We start from the raw sequence: 20,970 nt of genomic DNA, 5'->3' as shown, positions 1-20,970 counted from the left end.
ATCTAGAGAGCATAGGTTTTGGGTAGAGAGGGGAAAAATATAAAAGGGACACAAGGGGAAACTTTTTCACGCAGAGGGTTGTGCGTGTATGGAAAGAGCTGCCAGAGGAAGTGGTGGAGGCTGGTGCATTTGCAGCATTTAAAAGGCATCTGGATGGGTATATGAATAGGAATGGTTTAGAGGGATTTGGGCTAATTTCTGGCAAATGGGACTAGATTAGGTTAGGATATTTGGTTTGCATGGATGATTTGGACCGATGGGTCTGTTTCAATGCTGTACATCTCTATGACTCTATGTCAACAAATTTTGAAATTGTCTCCTTGTATACCAAACTCCACATCATTTATGTATATCAGGAAAAGCAAGGATCCCATTGCCCACCAATGAAGAACTCACTGCAAACATCCTTCTAGCTGAAAAAGTGCCCATTCACCATTACAGGTCTTTCTTCTCACTCAACCAATTTTGCGTCCACTTGCCCTTTTATTTCATGGCCTATAACTTATCCTACAGATCTGTTGTGTGGCACCATATTGAATGCTTTTTAGAAATTTATATACATTACTTTAACAATTTTCCCTCATCAACCCAGTCTTTTGTCTCTTCAAAGAATTCCAGAAAGTTAGCTAGCCATGATTTTCCCTTAACAAATCCGTACTGACCCTTCCAAATTAATTGACATTTTTCTGTGTCACTTAATTCCATCCATCCCAAGCAATTGTTTCTTAAAGTTTCCTCACCACTGTAGTTAAACGGAGTGATCTGTAATTTCCCAGTTGATCTTTACGTCCTGGTTCAAAATGATTATTATAATAATAACAACAATTCATTAGATTACTTACTTACAGTGTGGAAACAGGCCCTTCGGCCCAACAAGCCCACAGTGACTCTCCAAAGAGCAACCCATCCAGACTCATTCCCCTACATTTACCCCTTCACCTAACACTACGGGCAATTTAGCATGGCCAATTCACCTAACCTGCACATCTTTGGATTGTGGGAGGAAACCGGAGCACCTGGAGGAAACCCACACAGATACAGGGCAAATGTGCAAACTCCACACAGACAGTTGCCTGAGGCAGGAATTGAACCCAGGTCTCTGGTGCTGTGAGGCAGCAGTGCTAACCACTGTCCCACCGTGTAATTCCTTTAATGCTGCATTTACCAGTGACTGGTGCAAGGTCATTTTCACACAGGTCTCCTCCATGGATGACAATATCTCTGAGCTGATATCAACAACTTCTTATTCACAAATCAGCACAACTCCATGAAAACTGTAAGGTAGGGCTTGGAAAGCTCTATACTAGCAATACAAACACTGGCTTAGCAATTGCTGCATGCAGGCTCGAGACCCATAAGTTAATCTGCACCATTAAAATATCCTGGAATCAGGTCATTCCTGCCTCTTTATCCTCATGCCTTATATGGGATGGAAAAATCCAATCCCATGTTTTCACTGCAATCTGGAATCCTTTGCAGCCAATGTCCATGTCTCTATTATTATTACTCTCTAATTCACATTCAATGTCAGAGAGAATGAAATCTCATTGGGTTGAGTATAAAGCAAATGAAGCTCCCGTGTTCTGTATATGCCTGACTGCTGTGAACTCATGGGGAGTCCCCAGTGCTGCAGTTATATCTCAGCTCCAGTACTTCGGATTTAGGGATGACACAAATTGTTGTGTGCAATGATATTCCAAAGCAGCACTATTGTTCGTTCCCCTAAATCCAAAAATTATACTAATTTCAATATCATTAATTAATCTTTCATCTATTATGCACAGCACTTAGAATCTCTCTCTCACTGCCAGCATTATGGGTTGGAATGGTCAGCAATGCTAATCCACAATGTCAATTATTAATCCTTTTTGCTGACTGCAGTCATAGAATTTACATTGTAATTTTCAACAATTCCCCATGAATATTTTGAGTTTAATGTCATTAATCCCTGCAGCAATGGTTTTACCAAATGCAAATGAGATAATACAAGTGGAATTAACACACAAAATTTACCATTCCTAATACACTGTCATTTTATCACTTCATTATCAGAATGCAAGAGCTTGTGAATAATTTATTTGATATTAAAATGTCTGCACAATGGCTTTTCATGTATTTATAAAACAATATAATGATCCCCATTCAACAATGAAGCCAAAACTTTACTGGAGTGCAGCTCGATTGCTAAAACTGAAGGCTGGCAATGGGACAGTATCAAATGGCTTTGTTTTGTTAAAAATATATACCAATGGCCATCATATTCCTTATATAGGTGTCAAAAGAATATGAAATGTCTGTTGAGCAGTTTGTGGTTTTGAAAATAATAGAAATTGTTTTAATTATGATTTTCTGTCCCAAGCATCTTAACTGGACTGACCACAATAAATATTATGTAAAACAGTAAGTTAAAGGCTAGGATTTCAGAAATCATTTCTTGATTTTTCAAATCTTTTCCACCTTCTATCAAGTGGAACTCGAGTGAATACGAACATTTAATTTATACTGATATGTTTTACACACAAAGGTTCCAATTTAGGTCCACGTACCTTTTTCATTAGCATATAAATGTGCATTTGTGCATCTTCAAATACATAGCGATGGGGAATTTGTAATCCATCAAGAGTCTTTTCCATTGTTTTACTGTCGATATTTACCCATTTGCTGGCTCCTGCTGCCAAAAACTGTCTGCAAGTAACACAAACTTTCGATAAATAATAAAAGTCAAAAGGTCAATATTCTAATACAATCTGGAGCTAACTTTTAGTGAGTCAGACTACATTGAGAAAGTCTGTCCATTTGTAATTTAGCGGGTGGGATAAACACAATTGTCAATAGAATTCACTTGACTGGGTTGTGTAGGGGATAGGAAACGTATTGGATCTTAGTATTGACAATCTCTAATCACCAGGCAGGTTGTGTAAAGGGGCACAGAGACATATGGCACCAAGAGTCCCATATGCTGTGTAATCAGGAATTCTGAACCAGCAAACGATGACATTTTTAGTTCACTACTTCATTGCTGCATTGAATAATGGAGACATTCCTCTTAGATCAAAATTACTTCTTTTGCTATCTGCCCACATTTCCAGTTGTACTTGGCTTTTATCAACTAAAATCACCTGAGGTGCCAGGATAGTGTTTTGCCTCCCTGGCACCAGGGTAAAGGATATCTCTGAGTGGGCACAGGATGTTCAGACAGGGGAGGGTGAGCAGCCAGAAGTCCTGATCCATATTGGTATTAATGAGACAGGCATAAAGAGAGATAAAGTCCTGCAAAATGAATTTAGGGAGTTACGTAGAAAGTTAAAAAGCAGGACCTATGGGTTGTAATCTCAGGATTACTCCCTGTGCCACATGCCAGTGAGGCCAGAACTAGTTGAATGTGTGGCTAAAGACCTGGTGAAGGAGGGAGTGCTACAGATATCTAGGATTGTTAGGATCTCCTCTAGGGCAGAAGGGATTTCTACAAGTAGAACAGGTTGCACCTAGACTGGAGGGACACCAATATTCTTGCAGGGAGGTTTGTTAGTGCCTCTTGAGAGGGTTTAAACTAGTGTGGCTGGGGGGAGAAGTTAGAGGTTAAGTCAAGTAAGTCTAATAGGAAGAAAAGACACGGCAACGTTAATGAATATGGTAGGATTGGGAGTCTGAATTGTATATATTTTAATGAAAAGAGTATACCAGGTAAGGCAAATGAGCTTAGAGCTTGGATTAGTACATGGAAGTATACTTTGAAGCCATTGCAGAAACTTGGCTGAGAGACGCAGAGGACCTGCAGCTCATTTTTTTCGGATCAAGATAAAGAGGGATGTAAAAAGGGGTGAAAAAAGGGTGAGTACTGTATGGGGCATTATGGGCAGCACGGTGGCATAATGGTTAGCACTGCTGCCTCACAGTGCCAGGAACCCGGGTTTGATTTCAGCTTCGAACGACTGTCAGTGTGAGGTTTGCAAATTCTCCCCATGTCTGTGTAGATTTCCTCTGGGTGCTCAGTTCTCCTCCCACAATCCCAGGATATGCAGGTCAGGTGAATTGGCCATGCTAAATTGCCCATAGTGTTCAGGGATGTGTAGGCTATAAATGTGTAAACTAATGTGTAGGCATTAGTTAGGGGTAAATACAGGGTAGGGGAATGGGTTTGGGTGGTTTACTCTTCGGAGGGTCAGTGTGGACTTGTTGGGCCGAAGGGTCTGTTTCCACATTGTAGGGATTCTAATTCTTCTTCTAATATCACTAAGAGAAGAACTAAGAGAAGACAGCTTGGAGGGCTCACCCAATGAGGCCATATCGAGAATCAGAAAGATTCAATAATTATGAGGGTTTTCATATTGGCCTCCAATAGCCTGAAGAGGAACAGAAACAGAAGCAGATCTTGGAAAGATGTGAAAACTACTGTTGTTGTAATGAATGATTTTAGCTCCCCCAATATTGACTGGCACTCCCTTAGTGCCACGGCTCAAATGAAGCAGAATTTCTTACTTGCATCTAAGAGAGCTTCTTGAAATAATATGCAGATTGTCCAACAAGGGAAGGGGCCATATTGGACCTTGTATTGAGAAATGGGCCTGCTGGGTGATTGAATTTTCAATGGGGGGACCAATTTGGGAACAGGGATCGTAATTCCGTTAACTTTTACAATAGTTATGGAAAAGGATAAGCCTGGTCCTTAGGTAAAGGTGCTAAATTGGGAGAAGGCTAATTATAACAGTATTGGGGGCAGCTGTTTGAGTGTAAAAGCACATCTGACACACAGGAGTCCTTTAAAAGTGATTTGGTCAGTGTTCAGGTGGATGAGAATAGAAGGCATGGTTAGTAAGTTTGCAGACAACACCAAAATTGCTGGCGTTTTAGACCAATGAAGAAAGTTTTCTCAGATTACGAAGAGATCTTATCATAGGGTCCTATACGGAAACAGGCCCTTTAGCCCAAACTGGTCCATGCTAACCAAAATGTCTGCCCATGCTAACCACATTTCTTTGCACTTCGTCCATATCCATTTAAACCTATCCTGTCTGTGTATTTGTTCAAATGCCTTTTAAATGTTGTTAATGTACCCATCTCAATCACTTCCGCTGGCAGTTCATTCCTGTACGTACCACCCTCTGTGTAAAAAAGTTGTCCCTTAGGTTCCCTTTTAATCTTTTCCCTCTAACCTTCCACCGATGCCCTCTAGTCCTTAATTCCCCACCTCTGGGGAAAAAAGACTGAGTGCCTCTCATGATCCTATATAAGATTCCCCCTGCCCCCACTTCAGTCTCCTATGCTCTAAATAGAAAAGTCCTAGCTTGTTCAACCTCTCCCTATAACTCAGACCATTGAATCCTGGCAACATCTTGTAAATTTCTTCTGCACTCTTTCCAGTTTAATAACATCCTTCCTACAACAATGTGACCAAAATTGAACACAATACTCCAAGTGCAGCCTCACCAATGTCCTGCATAACTGCAACATAACTTCTCCACTTCTATATTCAATGCCCTGACTGATGAAGGCCAGTGTGCCAAAAGCCTTGTTCACTGCCCTGTCTACCTGTGACTCCACCTTTAGAGACTGTGAACTTGAACTCTAAGGTCCCTCTGTTCTACTCTACTCCTTAAGGCCCTACCATTCACCTCGAAACTCTTACCTTGATTTGACTTTCCAAAATGCAAAACCCATACTTATCTGTATTAAACTGCATTTGCCATTTCTCAGCTCACTTCCCCAACTGATCAAAGTCAAGAGTGTGGTGCTGGAGAAGCACAGCAGGTCATGGAGCAGGAGAATCAACGTTTCGGGCATAAGCCCTTCATCAGGAGTGAGCCTTGTGGGTCGGGGGGCTGAGAGATAAATGGGAGGGGGGTGGGGGCTAGAGGGAATGTAGCTGAAAATGCTATAGGGAGATGAAGGTGAGGGAGAAGGTGATAGGTCAGAGAGGAGGATGGAACAGATAGATAGGAAAGGTGAAGGGGTGAAGGTCGGGTCAGGAGGGTGGTGCCTAGTTGGAAGCTTGGGACTGGAATAATGTTTGGGGGTGGGGGGGGTGAATGAGAAAACTGTTGAAATCCAAATTGATCCCGTGTGGTTGCTCAAGGTGGAATATGAGGGGCTCTTTCTCCAGGCATTGAGGGTTTGACACTGGAGGAGATTCAGGACCTACATGTACTTGACGGAGGCCCAGATGATCAAGTCCTATTACAATTTCTGATAACCTTCCTCACTGTCTACGATACTACCTATTTTAGTATCATCAGCAAGCTTACAAATCATGCCTTGCATTCTCATCCAAATGGGTCAGTGGGCTGAAAAATAGCAGCTGGAGTTCAATCTGGGTAAATGCGAGGTATTGCATTTTGGTACGACAAACAAGGGTAGGGCCTAGAGTAGTGCTGCAGAACAGAGGGACCTCGGGGAGCAGGTGCATAATTCTTTGAAGTTTGCATCATATATAGACAGGGCAGTTAAAAAGGTTTTTGGTACACTTGGCCTCATTGCTCAGTCCTTTGAGTATAAGAGTTGGGAAACCGTGTTGGGGTTGTACAGGATATTCGTGAGGCCTAGTGTCCATTTCTGGTGGCCCAGTTATAAGAAGGATATTATCAGGCTGGAGAGGGTTCAGAAGAGATTTACCAGGATGTTGATGGTTATGGAAAGTTAGAGTTATAAAGGAAGGCTGGTTAGACTTGGACTTTTTCAGTGGAGTGTAGCAGGTTGAGAGGCGTCCTGATAGAAGTTTATAAAATAATCAGAGGTATAGATTGAGTTAATGGTAGTTTTCCCTAGGATGAGGGAATTTCTAGACTAAGGAGACGAGAGATAAAAAAAAGTAAGTAATTTTTTTTTACACAGAGGGTGGTTCACGTTTGGAATAAACCTCCTGAGAAAATGGTGGATATGGGTACAATTACAACGTTTAAAAGACATTTGGATACATACATGAATAGGAAAGGTTTGGAGGAATATGGGCCAGGAGTAGGCAGGTGGGACTAGTTCAACATGGACTGGTTGGACCAAAACATGTATTTCCATGCTGTATGACTCAATGACTCTCCGTATGTTCCTGTGAGGAAGAAAGATAAGGATGGCAAGGTTTGGGAATCCTGAATGACAAGATATTGAAAGTTTCATCAGAAAGAAAAAAAAGACACATATGGAAGTCTTAGAAAACTAAAATCAACATTGCTCTTGAGGAACATAAAGCGAGGCAGAGTGGCAGTGTCTCTACCACTGGACTGGGAGACCGGGTTCAAGTCCCACCTACTCCAGAAGTGCCTAATAAAATCTCTATTCAGGTTAATGAGGAAACAAGCTTAAATAAAATAAAAATTTGAACAAAAAATTAAAAGGGCTAAAATTGACTAGGAAATGTCCTGGCATGTGGGATTGAAGAGAATTCCAAGGAATTTTATACATATTTAGGAGCAAGAGTGTAGCTAGGGATACCAGGTCTACTTAAGGACAAAGGAGGAAATTAATGTGTTGAACCAGAGAAAGTGGGTGAGGTCCTTAATGATTACTGCACATCAGTATTCACTAAAGTGAAGGGAATGAGTGATAGTAAAATTAGGGAGGGGTATGTTGGTCAAAGCATGTCGATATTAGGAAGGAGGTGATTTTAGTTTCTTGAAAATCATTAAGGTAGATAACTCTCCAGGAAACTCTGGGAGACAAGGGAGGAGATGGCTGCTGCCTGGATCTTTGTATCCTCCTTAGCCATGGGTGAGTTCTCAGAAGACTGAAGCATAGCCAAAGCTTTTCCTTTGGTTTAAGAAAGGCAATAGGAATAATCCAGGAAATTATAGACCAGAGAATTTTACAAATGTGGTAGGGAAATTATTGAAGATGATTCTAAAGGACATGATTAACTCACATTTGGAAAACAATGAACTTATTAGGAATAGTCAGCATGGTTTTGTACAGGGGAAGCCTTGTCTCACAAATTTGATTGAGTTGTTTGAAGAAATGACAAGATGACTGAGGAGGACAGTGCAGTGGATGGTGTATACATAGACTTCACTAAAACATCTGACAAGGTCAAATTGTGGTAGGCTGGTCCAGAAGATTTAGTCACATGGGATCCATAGTAAGTTGATAAGTTGGATACAAAATTGGCTAGGTCATAGAAGATAGAGAGTAGTTGTGGAGGAATGTTCTCCTCACTGGAGGTCTGTGAGAAGTGATGTTCTGTGCTGTGACCTCTGTTGTTTGTAATATTCATGCAAATGATTTTGATTAAAATATACGTGGTCTGATTAATAAGTTTGCAGATGATACAGAAATTGGTGGGTGTGTGGATAATGAGGAAGATTGTCAAATTATAGAGCAGGAAATAGATCAATTGGGAAGTTGTGCCGCGAAATGACAGTTGGCGTTTAACTCGGACAAGTGTGAGGTGTTGCATTTTGGAAGGTCAAATGTAAAAGAAAAGTACACAGTAAATGGCAGAACCCTTGGGAGCATCGATATACAGAGCAATCTTGGACTGCAAATCCAAGTCTTTCTGAAAATGGTAACACAAATGGATAAGGTGGTAAAGAAGGCAATTGGCATGCTTGCCCTCATTGATTGGGACACTGAATATAAAAGTTGGCAAGCCAGGTTGCAGCTGTATGACTTTAGTTAGGCCACATTTGGAGTAACATGTGCAGTTCCAGTCACCATGCTATAGGAAGGATGTGGAGACTTTGAACAGGGTGTAAAAGAGGCTTCCCGGGATGTTGCTTGGATTTGGGTGTATTAGCTATAAGGAGAGGTTGGACAAACTTGGATGGTTTTCGTTAGACCATCAGAGGCTGAGGGGCAACTTGACAGATGTAGATAAAATTATTAGAGATGTGGATAGGGTGGATAGTTGGGGTCTTTTTCCCAGGGTGAAAATGCGAAATACTAGGGGTACACGTTTAAAGGTGAAAGTTGGAAAATTTAAAGGAGATGTGTGAAGCAAGTTTTTTTTTCAACACAGAGGGATGGGTAGATGCTGGAACGTGTTCCCTGGAGAGGTGGTAAAACCAGGTACAATTGCAAATTTTAAGAAACATATAGGCAGACACATGAACAGGCAGGGAATAGAGTAATATAGACCATGCACTGGCAGATGGGATTAGTTTAGAACAGCATCATGGTCAGTGCAGACATGGTGGGCTGAAAGGCCTGATCCTGTTCTGCACTGTTCTATATTGTATGATCCATGAAATATTCTGAATACCATGTTCCATTCTAGATCCCAATTAACAATGGCTGCTGCTAAGCACAGTATACTATGAGATATGCAGGACTGCGAATAACAGGCCTAACATCTTACAGACCCTGAAACTGTTTTCATTTCCTAATACTGTTTGTTTGATTTGATTAAGGAAATAATGGGCTTAATCTAGAATAGGATATGACTCCTTTTGTTGACGTGTGACATTTTGAAGTAGATTTGTCCGGTTGTGATGCATTCCAACCCCAGAGAGCTGTTCCATGGAATGATGGGAAGTAGGTTGCTCTCAATCTGCTGAGCACAGTTGCATCCTAGAACTCCTTTGTAACCAGCTCTTCAATGTACAGAGTAGGTTTTCCATTTAAGCAATGTTTGATGCAAAGAGTTAAGTATGTGCACCAAATTAATGGGTATTAAATAATCTCAGAAACAGGCAACAAAATAGGGCACAGATTTCTTTGCAAGAGTGATATCAGAAATGTAATGACTGCACAGTAGACATAATCTTCAGGGAAGGCTTGAAGTTGCAATGTTCATGGACGATCAGCTTATACAATAATTACTTGTAATGGAAATTCATAAATTGCAAATTAACAGAAGGGCAGTAATGTCAATGTCATATCTGGGATGTTGTGAAGATAACACCCAATAAACTATTTCCTTAACCAATGAAGCAGTCTAATAAAGTGATAGCAAGAGAAATTGCTTGTAAAACAGGAAGAGGAAATGGGGTATATTTGTCATATTAGACAGAAATTGTAAATAATTAATTAATTACAAACTACAGGCAAAAGAGAAGGACATTGTTACCAAGTTGGGGATTTGGAATTAGTTCTTCAAATGTTGAGTGAAAACATACACAAAATATCCTCTTAGCCCCTGAAACATTAGACCAGGATTAGCATTAACTTGGGAACATCGATCCGCTTTGATAAGAACATTAGATTTCTTTGATGAAAAAAGACCTAGATCCAGTTAGATTTCCCTCTAATATCCTGCTGGTGGCATTATTCAATTCACAGTTAGCAAGGCCGACACAAAAGTGCTGCCAAGATAAATTAGATAAAACACTTTAGATCTCAATCACTGCTGCATTAAAAACACTTCGTTTCACTGGTGGGAAAAAGGAAAGAGTTGCATTTATGTGAGTGCTTTTCCCAATCATCAGACATTTAAAATGTGGTAATGCTGTTGCAGCATCCAATTTGCAACTTCCACAAATAGCAAATTGATAACCATCAGGTAATCTGTTTCAGCAATGTGAATTGAGGGAAGGGTATTTTCCAAGAAACGAGACTTAATCTTTCACTCTTCTTCACAATAGTGTCATGGGACCTTATACATTTACCCGTGTTACAATATTGCAGCAGTTACTCAGCACCACACTGGACTGCCAGTCTTGATTTTGGAGCTTAAACCCTTTAGTGAGGTGCCTACCAACTGAGACATTGTTCACTTTCCAGTCATCCAAGGTTGAGTTGTACGCTAGAACTAAATCACATTGTGAACAGAGTTCTCAAACATAGATTATAAAGTTGCAATGAGACTACTGTGCACTAATGTGTAAATCTACTTCAGTAATTTCTATAGAGCAATTTGTTCAATGAGAACATTACAGTTTTTTATGATTTGTTTTTGCTATGTTCATGAATTTAGCACCACTTTTTAAACAAGCCCAACAAGGTTATGGTCAATTGCAAAGTCATGCAGAGTGAGGGTTCAATTCTTGTACTAGCTGAGGTTACCATGAAAGAGTCTCCTTCTTAACCTCTTCCCTCAGACCAAATCATCATCAATTGTCTCTCTCTCTCTCTTTCTCTCTAGTGGGAGAGCAGCTTTATGGTCTAGTAAGACTATGGTAACTTTACCTTTGCCTTATTCATAAAATGAATAATAGCTGTTAGTAGCATTTATGTTCAAAATGATGAACTTACTCAAAGATGGCCTCCACTTTCTCATCAACTTTTGACTGTTCTCCATACTGGACATCTTCGCAAGCCTCCCAGAAACTAAGATTTTCAGCTAGTTTTGAAATACATACAATTAATACAGATACAAGTGTTAAAAATCATTGAGCTAATGATTACTTTTACAAATGGTTCTGAATTCTCGGAATTTCCTCCTACCTTTCAGTAAACATAATATTAGACAGGTTTGGGTTTGGAACCAGATGTTGGGATGAAATGGTGGTCCTGATCTGACTTGCTGCAGTAACAGTAATTGACACTGGATTTGCTTCGCTTTGTCACTGGATAACAGAGAGCGGGCTCACTGTCAAATTAAGGACAGTAGCCGTATTGACAAAGCTGGAAGACCATTAGGAGCCACAAACTGCTATTAGTAGTAGGGGAGAGCCCTCCTTCTTGAATGGTCCTCTCAGTAACCGTAACAAATTTATAATGAAAAATGGTACCCAGGTCACCATTGTGGAGAAGGAAAAGCCCAAGGGGAAGCTTGTGACTATAATGTAGCTGTAGTCAGGATATTAGGGAAAGCTTCTAAGGCAACTTGGAGTGCTAGGATCCCAGCCTTCTGGAGGCTGTCATCAGAAAGCTGTGGTGCACCCAATGGAAGGGGAACCTTTAGGACCACTGAGTAGTTCCAGTCAATCTCTGACAATTGGCCTTAACCTTTACAGGCAACCAGCCAGTTGAATTGACACAATTTGCCCATGTGAGCTCAACATTTGAGAGAGACAGTCCAGACCACATGATCCACTGTTCTCCAAAAATTTCAATTCTGGAAAAAAAACTTTGATATGAAGAAACATTCTATTCTCACTTGGAAGAGGAAATCTTTGACTGTGTCCACCTTCCTCTATGAACTGCAATGCGCATTCACGAGAATAAAGTACCTTTTGTTCCAAATTTTAATTAAGCCTTTGGGCTGATCTTGCTTGTTTATCTGTATTGCGAGGATACTATATTAGACCCATGGAGATAAAAATGGGGGATGGTAGAAAAGGTAACTGAATAAATTATAAACCCTTTATGAATAGTTCTGTAGCCAACGCGTTTTAAACATGAGCAAATTAATTTGAGTTAGTTGTTCTTACCACTGAACTCTCTTTCCAGAAAGTATCTAAATTGTTGCCTGCCAAGGGGATCATGTAGCAATTCACTGAAATTGAATGCCCAGCGCTCTACACGTAACCTTGTTGGAATGGTCACTCTGTCAATATAGAGAAAGTTATGAACTTCAACTCTTTTTGAAACACTATTAATATAGAAATAATATTTTCTATTCTGATTTAGACTGTATGGCTGTACAATATCTGGTCATGTGGTTGGAAAGATTCAGCAATGTTTTTTGTTATTTCAAATCCAAATATTTGGATCTGCTTTAGTGAGATTTGCATGTCAAATAATAGTAGGAGATTAGTACTGTGATGAAGAGAGGATAATGGATTTGACAGCTGTATTACCAGCATTTCTAGCATGATATTTATCCTTTTTGCACAGTAGTAGTATGGTCCAACATGATAAGTTCTGAAGGATCCAAGTGGGTATAAGTGATCTTCAACTTGGCTACCTGGTTAGTTCACCATTTAAGATAAATCAGCAAATAAGGTGGCCGCTTATTAAGTGGGCTACTGATTAGTTATCCACCTATTGTGTCATACTGACTAAAACCACTTTTCCCCCTCCTCACCTCAAAGCTCATGCACACACTTTGTGGCAGTGCAGATCGGTGCTGTTGTGTGGACTACATCAGATACATGGTCAATTCAAGGTGGGAACAGACTAAAAAATGTATTCAATACATAGGTTGGTGTGTATAAACATCTGCAGATGTATGAAACTTTTCAGACTTGAACTTATAATTAATTAGAAGAAAGTGAGGACTGCTGACGGTGGAGATCAAAGTCAAAAATGAGATGCTGGAAAAGTACAGCAGGTCAGGCAGCATCCGAGGAGGAGGAGAGTTGACATTTTGGGCATAAGCCGTTCATCAGGAATGGAAGAGAGGTGGAACTCAAAGATAAATAGGAGGGGAGTGGGGCTGGGGGAAAGGTACCTGGGTAGGTGATAAGTGGATGCAGGTGGGGGGGGGGGGGGGGGTGATGGTGATAGGTTGGAGCAGACAGGACAGACATTCAAGAGTGTGGTGCTGAGTTGGAGAGTTGGATCTGGGATGAGGTGGGGGGAGGGAGGTGAGGAAACTGGTGAAATCGATGTTGATGCCGTGTGATTAGAGGGTCCCAAGGTGTTCTTCCTCCAGTTGTTGGGTGGCCAGGATTTGATAGTGGAGGAAGTCCAAGACTTGCATGTCCTTGGTTGAGTGGGAGGGGGAGTTTAAGTGATTGGCCACAGGGCAGTGGAGTTGGTTGGTATGTGTTTCCTGGGTACTGTTCTCTGAAATGCTCTGAGAGTTGGTGTCCTGCCTCCCCAATGTAAAGGAGACCACATGGAGAGCAACTGATATAGTAGATGTGGTGTTTGGATGCAGGAAAATCTCTGCCAGAAATGGAACGATCCTTTAGGGCTTTGGACGGAGGTGGGGTGGGGGGCGGGGGGGTGCGTTGTGGGTGCAGGTTTTACACCTCTTGTGGTGGCAAGAGAAGGTGCCAGGAGTGGAGGGTGGGTTGGTGGTGGTGGGGGTGGGAGGCCTGGATCTAATGAGACAATCGCGGAGGGAATGGTTTCTGGAGAACGCAGGTAGGAGTGGAGGAGGAAACATATCCCAGGTGGTGGGAATGGTGGAGGATGATGCGATGTATCCAGAGATTGGTGGGGTGGAAGGTGATCACCCAAGGATTCTATCCTTGCTGTGGTTAGAGGGGTGGGGTTCAAGGGTGGAGGTGCAGGAAGTAGAAGAGATGCACTGGAGGGCCACGTGGGAGGGGATATTGTGGTCCTTGAAGTAGAAGGCTGTCTGGAGTGGAGTTGCTGGGGTACTGGTTGGGTTTGCGGGTGGGGTAGAAAGGGTGGATTTGGAAGCATTCGCTGTGGTGGATGGATGTGTACAGGGACTCGATGTCCATGGTGAGGATGAGGTATTGGGGGGCTGGGAAAACAAAAGTAATGGAGGAGGTGGAGAGCGTGGGTGGTGTCCTGAATATGTGTAGGGAGTTCCTGGACTAAGGGGGACAAAAGGGGTAGCCATGGGCTCCTGTAAGGGCCCCGCTATGCCTCCTTCTTCATCAGATACATAGAACAGTCCATCTTCCGCAGTTACACCAAAACCATTCCTCATCTTTTCCTCCGCTCCATTGATGACTGTATCAGCGTCACCTTGTGCTCCCAGGAGGGGGTTGAACAGTTCATCAACTTCATGAACAGCTTCCACCCTGACCTCAAATTCACCTGGACCACTTCAGACATCTCCATCCCATTCCTGGACCTCTCCAGTGATGGACTTAACATGGACATCTACTTCAAACCCACTGACTCCCACAGCAACTGGACTACATCTTCCCATACTCATCCCTCTTGTAAAAACTTTAACCTTTACTCCAAATTCCTCTGCTGTATGTGGTCCCAGGAAGAGCAATTCCACTCCAGAATATGCCAGATGGCCTCCAACTTCAAGGACCACAAATTCCCCTCCCACATGATCAACAATGTCCTGCAGTGCATTTCTTCAACTTCACACACCTCCACCCTTGAACCCCACCCTTCCAATCACAACAAGGGTAGAACCCCCCCAGTCCTCACCTTCCATCTCACCAATCTCCGGATGTAGTGTCTCATCCCCCACCATTTGCGCCACTTTCATTCAGACCCCACCACCAGAGATGTATTTCCCTCCTCACCTCTATCACCATTCTGTAGAGACCATTCCCTCCGTGACTCTCGTTAGGTCCATGCCCCTCCCCACCAACTCACCCTCCACATCCGGTACCTTCCCTTGTCACAGCAGGAGGTGTAAAACCTGTACTCACACCTCTCCCCTCACTTCCATCCAAGCCCTCAAAGGATCCTTCCACATCCAAACACCTAGTCTACTGTGTCTGTTGCTCATGATATGGTCACCTCGACACTGGGGAGACAGGATCCCAACTTGCAGAATGTTTCAGGGAACATCTCTGGGACATACACACCAAACAGCCCCAACGCCCTGTGGCCAACCATTTCAACTCCCCCTTGCATTCCACCAAGGACATGCAAATCCTGGGCCTCCTCCATCAAATCCCAGCCACCTGATGCGTGGAGGAAAAACACCTCATCTTCCATCTTGAGGCCTTCCAACCACACAGCATCAACGTTGATTTCACCAGTTACCTCATCTCCCACCTCCACTCTCCCCCTTTCCTCATGAAGGGCTTATGCCAGGAACATCAGCTCTCCTGCTCCTTGGTTGCTGCATGACCCGGTGTGCTTTTCCAGTGGCTCACTTTTTGACTTATAATTAGGCTGATTTTCTTTGTGTACAAATGAGGGGAAATTATCCGCCAGGCTATAGGAAAGGACAAGGAAGCATTTTCTTTCTATTTTTTTCATGGGACATGGGCACTCATGGTAAGACGAGCATTTGTTGCACCTTCCAATTGTCTTTCAACAGATGGCAGGTAGGTCATTTCAGAAGCCGGGAGTCAACCTTATTGCAGTGGGACTGGAGTCATACATAGGCTCAACTGGATAAGGATGGCAGATTTCCTTCCAGAAAGACACAATGAGATTTTTGCAAGGTTTGTAGCTCTGGTTGAGGTTTAGGGTGTAACATCATCAGTGGCGACTTCCAAGTGAAGCTCGGATGATGTTACCTAGCCAGGTAATGAAACGTCTGGATATCAAACCTACAGCTCAGCGAGCAAACCTACACCCTATACAATGAGATTCTCCAACAATCAATGATAGTTTCATGGTCACCAACACTGAGACTAGTTTTATATTCATAATTTATGAATTTAATTTCTATGAGCTGTCACGGCCCTAGACCATTAGCCAGGATTTCTGTATATATTGGTCAGTTGGCTCAGTTGGTTCATGATGCTGAGTGATGCCAAAATGTTTAATTCCTGTACAGGCTGAGGACATCACTAAGGTCTCACCTTCTCAGCCTTGCCATTGCCTGAGGCTGCTGTCTCACATGTTAAACTAACTACCAGTTGTCTCTCTCTAATGACCCAGCTGCCCTATGGCCCTCTGGGAGTATGATGACTTTACCTGCAATGTTACCATGCTACCACTTCCCGACAATGGGATAAATTGGACAGCGCTTTCAAAAAACTGGGCAGAATAGCTTCTTTCTTTGCTACATCATTCTATAATTGGTTATAAGTCATGGTTAAACTGAGTTTCGGTGGCTTGATTCAGCTTGAAGAATTAATTATTAAGAATGGATACACCTGGAAATACTGCAATATGGGGCTGAATTTTCCTACAGTCTGGCTGGGTGTCAATTCTGGGGAGTTTCATGGAGGGCTCCCCTCTGTGAAGCCTGGTGACTTTTCTCGTGCAACTCTCTGCTGCTCACTTCATTAAGCATGCACTCTGCCTCCACACCGTGCTGTTCTTGTATAATCTTGCCGTCAGCAGTGGCAGAAGAATTCACTGGTGTTTAGATCTTATGGCATTCATGCTATATTCTAACCCCCAGGTGCACACCACTTCAACTACTGCCACCCTTGTCTTGAAGTAATCTCCTGGGCCAATGTAGTGTCCACTGTCTGGAAGAATGGGCAGCAAAGCTGCAAGAGGCCAATGACCTTTACCTCTCCACCAAGTTAAGTGCCCCCATCTTCTCTTTGCTACCTCATACATAGTCTATCCCTTCTACCATAATGGATGCTGACAAGTTGGGAGAGCAGGAGGAACCTTTTGAGAAGGAGCATGAGGTCATTAAGCATGAGGAAGGTGACCTTCTGCAGGGCAGCAGTGTTGGGGTTAAAAGCCAGACAGGACTACTTGATACCTGACTCCTGTAGAAAAGAGCTGGGGACAGTAATCATTGACTGACTATAAAACCATTGGTGCTTGGCATGTAAGCAGTTCGTTTCTGTTCCAAGAGGCTAAAATGTAGCTTCTGATTGTTTGATTTCTGAGAGTAAAGGTGAATGCTTTGAATGGCTTGGTGTCTTCCCTGTATGCAAGGGTCCCACATTGAATAATAATATACTGGGCTGTGATGGGCATAAGGGAAAGAGCAACAGCAATGTAAAGGTGTGTAAGAAGGAATGTGGCCAAGGACAGTTAGGCTGTGTAATTAACACGCAATTGGGGTAGTAACGTGCACTTGTATATGGAAGGTAGCATCAGCTATGCAATTTACATGCCATGGGAGGCATTGGGCTGCGGTTGGTATTGCCGCTACATTGATGGTGAAAAATAACTCTGGACTGTCATCACTTGACTAGTTGCAAGGCTAGTGGTCAAAGATGGTGCCAGTCTTCCTGGGTGTTCTGGCAAAGACAAATATATCTGCCTACAACAAATGGCATTTTCCAACTTTGCATTGGGCAGGATGGACACCAGGGGAATGTGGCATCTAGTCAGTGAGATGAGTTTGGGCTGGCTGAGTGATAGAACTCCAGAAGCCTCAAGGACTGCAACCTGCTTTTAAACTTGATGAAACTTGCACTTAGCTGTTTTCTGGTAAAATTCCTACCATAGTCTCATGAGGGCACTGAGTAAATTAGCTTGTTTCCTTTAGCAAGTGTTTAAGGCCCAAATCTAACTTCTTTTCTGTTATTTTTGGGAACTATTTTCATTGTCTTTATAATGTTCAACTCCTTTCATTGGCCTTGGTTTAGGGTGGTTGATCTACCTAGGCCGATGACAGAATAACAAAAGTCATTGCATGGAATATTTGCCTTTCTGTATCAGACTAACAGGGATTGGAGCCATATAATAAGCTGTAGTGGCACAACAAAAAGTCTAGAAGAGGGGATTGTGTGTAATCTGCAATGTCTTCATTGGATATTCCCCTTTCTGAGGTCTTGACTTAGCTGTACCATGTTGGGAGGGTGAGTGAGGGAAACATGAATCTCATACTTTCTGCTGCTCTACACATCCTACATATCCTTGTACTCTAAACTTGGTCTATTCAGATGGACAATAAAATGCTCCCAATACTTACAAATCAGCATTCATTGTCCAGTACAAAGTGCCACTTGTAATCCAAGGGTTACTGGGAAGACAGCTAGACATAATAGGATCATGCAGAAGATATTGCTCACAGTGCTTCACAAACCTGTGAAGAAAATGTATACATTCATTGATCATAATCACAGATATTTATCAGATATTTTTATACTGAAATATTTCACAATAAATGCCCATTGCCAAACAGCAGTATCAATTTGAATTTGAATCAGTCTTACTGGAATGATTCTGAACACTCACTGTGACATTAATATATTTTATACTAACTCAGCTATGACCAGGTGAAGGGGCATTTGGCACTGATATTTTCAAACTCCTCTCCTTTGTTCACAACAAATATTTTTGTTTCTTATTAGCAGGCAGCTATCAAACACCAATTAAAAATGTAGTTAAATAGATCAGAATGAAGGAGCCAATTACAATGTCAGTTTGAGTGGAAGAAAGGTCAATTTTATGACCTACTAACTCTGATAAAAATAATCCATTGCAATATCAAACACACCCGCAAACATGGCTATTACGTTTGAAAAGGAATGTGTGCCTGGTAAGAAAGGAAGAGGAAAGGTTAGGCAGTTTAAAAGCCCTTAGTTTCCTTAAAGTGCTGGATTAATAACCTGGGATCATAGTTGTTTGATGGTCGATTGGCAGCCTCTGCAGTGCTGAAGCTTGTAGATAGCTGAGTTCTAGGTGAATGTTTTTTCCTAATGTGCTTTTTGTCTAGGTACTGTCTTCTGAAGTGGTGCAAGAAACATGTAGTTGGGGGGGGGGGGTGAGGGGGCTATGTGGTGGTGGTGGTGGTGAGGGGATGTGAGAGAGAGAGAGAGAGAGAGAGAGAGAGAGAGAGAGAGAGAGATCATTTTCTCTGCAATTCTACCAAGGAGTAACCTAAAATGTGGTTCACTATGTTTTCCGGAGTGTAACTCAATTGTTTTTCCAAGTTGGCTAACTGGCAAGTGAGCATTTTATTTCCCAATATGGGATGTTATTCATACAAAACACGATACAAATAGCTTGACATTGACCTAGTTATCCAGTTTCAATACCCTTTAGAGAAAATAATAATTTCAGTGCAGATGATTTTGTTTAATCCCGCTGGGTATCCTGAATCTTCCTTAATCTATGGTCAGATGATCATAACAGCTATTTTAGGTTGGTATTTGTCTTTTTTATAAAATACATTTACTCCATGCAAGATCTCAAGTAAAACAATAAAATGATACAGGTTAAAATTTGTAAGTTGATATTTATCAGTATTGTAACAGTTCACCTGCTTTAGAAACTGAACTATAAACTCATTTCAGAAAATGCCTTATATTTAATAGAGTGCAAAACTTTAATATATATATGATTTGAACTTGTTTCCAAAGGGGTTAGCTATAGCTCAGGATATCACTCAATCCACAGTACCAATATGTTTATGGAAGTGTAGATTTTTTCAAAAATGTGAAATTTCATTTGCAGGAGTCACTTTTGCAGACCACTTGTACAATAGCCTAACCTAAATTTGTAGCAATAATTCCAATGAATCCCAGTCTTGAAATGCCTTTGTAATTTGTCATCTTTTTAAATAGCATTTTTAACAATAAAACAGTACAAGAAGCAACATAAAATTAAGTATAATACCAAAGAAGATCTGTTGATCAGATGACAAAATGTATAATCAAGCCAGGCTTCAAGCGCTGTCTTAAAAGAGCAAAGCACGATAGAGGCCAAAAGACTTCATGAGGGTTTCCAAAGCTCAGTGCCTAGACTACCAGTGGAGGAGCATTTACAATTGGAGATGCACTATAGGTCAGAAATAGAGGAGGTTTGTAAGCCTGGTAAGATTGTAGAGATAGGGAGGGATTTTCAAACAAGGATGAGTATTAAAAATGAAGCTGGGACTTAGGAACATAAGAGCTGAAGTAAGCCATTGAGTCTGCTCCACTATTCAATATAATCATGTCTGGATTGAACACATATTTTACTCACAGTATTCCCAGAATCCTTTACATCATTGATAATCAAAAATGTCTAGATCTGTACTTTAAACACACCCAAAGGCCACAGTCCTCTGGGGTACAGAATTTTAAAGATTTACTAACCTTAAAGCAAAACATTTCTTCTCAACTTGATCCTATTTTTAAGCCTACCTTCGACTCCCTAACCAGGGGAAACATTTTACTTATGTCACGACAGTCTAACCCTGTAAGTATTTTGTAGATTTCAATAAGATCACCACTCAGTCTTTAAATCTGTCTTATCTGTCCTGTTATTCTGGGAACGCAACTGGTAAACCTTAATTAGGAGTGGATGCAAATGCAGATCAGCGAACATGGAGGTGATAGGGGCTTGGGATTTTGTTTGAGTTAGGATAGAGCAGCAGATATTGGATTCCCTCAAGTTAATGAAGTGGAACTCACCAGGAGTTGCATTAGAACAGTCAAGTCTAAAGTTAACAAAATCATGATTGCGGGTTTCAGCATCAGATAAGCTGCGAAAGGCAAAATTGGGAAACACTGCAAGGTTGATAATGAGTGGTCTTAGTAATGGCACAACTAAAATAATGAAACCACCACTGTTTCCCTCAACCTTATGTGGCATTCAAAGTACGTGTAATGGAGTATGTTGGACAGACAATGGTAGTAGGGGCAAGTGGAAAGATCAGAGTGACTATCCTTGACATCAAGGCCACATATTAATATGGCGTGAAGAGACCCTCAGAGGGCAAACTCTCCACAGGTTGGAGTCATACCTGGCACC

At 41.7% G+C, this 20,970-nt stretch overlaps 1 protein-coding gene across 1 annotated transcript in view; it reads right to left on the bottom strand.

Moving 5' to 3' along the window:
- The window catches only part of rgs11 (regulator of G protein signaling 11), a 130,601-nt gene that overhangs the window by 5,429 nt on the left and 104,202 nt on the right, over nt 1-20,970 (bottom strand). The window contains exons 12-15 of the mRNA XM_060840974.1: nt 18,203-18,316; nt 12,237-12,352; nt 11,116-11,203; nt 2,547-2,685 (exon numbers count right to left, since the gene is read on the bottom strand). Coding sequence (XP_060696957.1) covers nt 2,547-2,685; nt 11,116-11,203; nt 12,237-12,352; nt 18,203-18,316 — 457 coding nt within the window. The remainder of the gene's footprint in view (nt 1-2,546; nt 2,686-11,115; nt 11,204-12,236; nt 12,353-18,202; nt 18,317-20,970) is intronic.

Source organism: Hemiscyllium ocellatum, chromosome 20 (assembly GCF_020745735.1).
Source record: "Hemiscyllium ocellatum isolate sHemOce1 chromosome 20, sHemOce1.pat.X.cur, whole genome shotgun sequence".
Taxonomy (NCBI): Eukaryota; Metazoa; Chordata; class Chondrichthyes; order Orectolobiformes; family Hemiscylliidae; genus Hemiscyllium; species Hemiscyllium ocellatum.
Note: the sequence above shows the minus strand (reverse complement) of the source record. Positions and strands in the feature narration are given on the sequence as shown.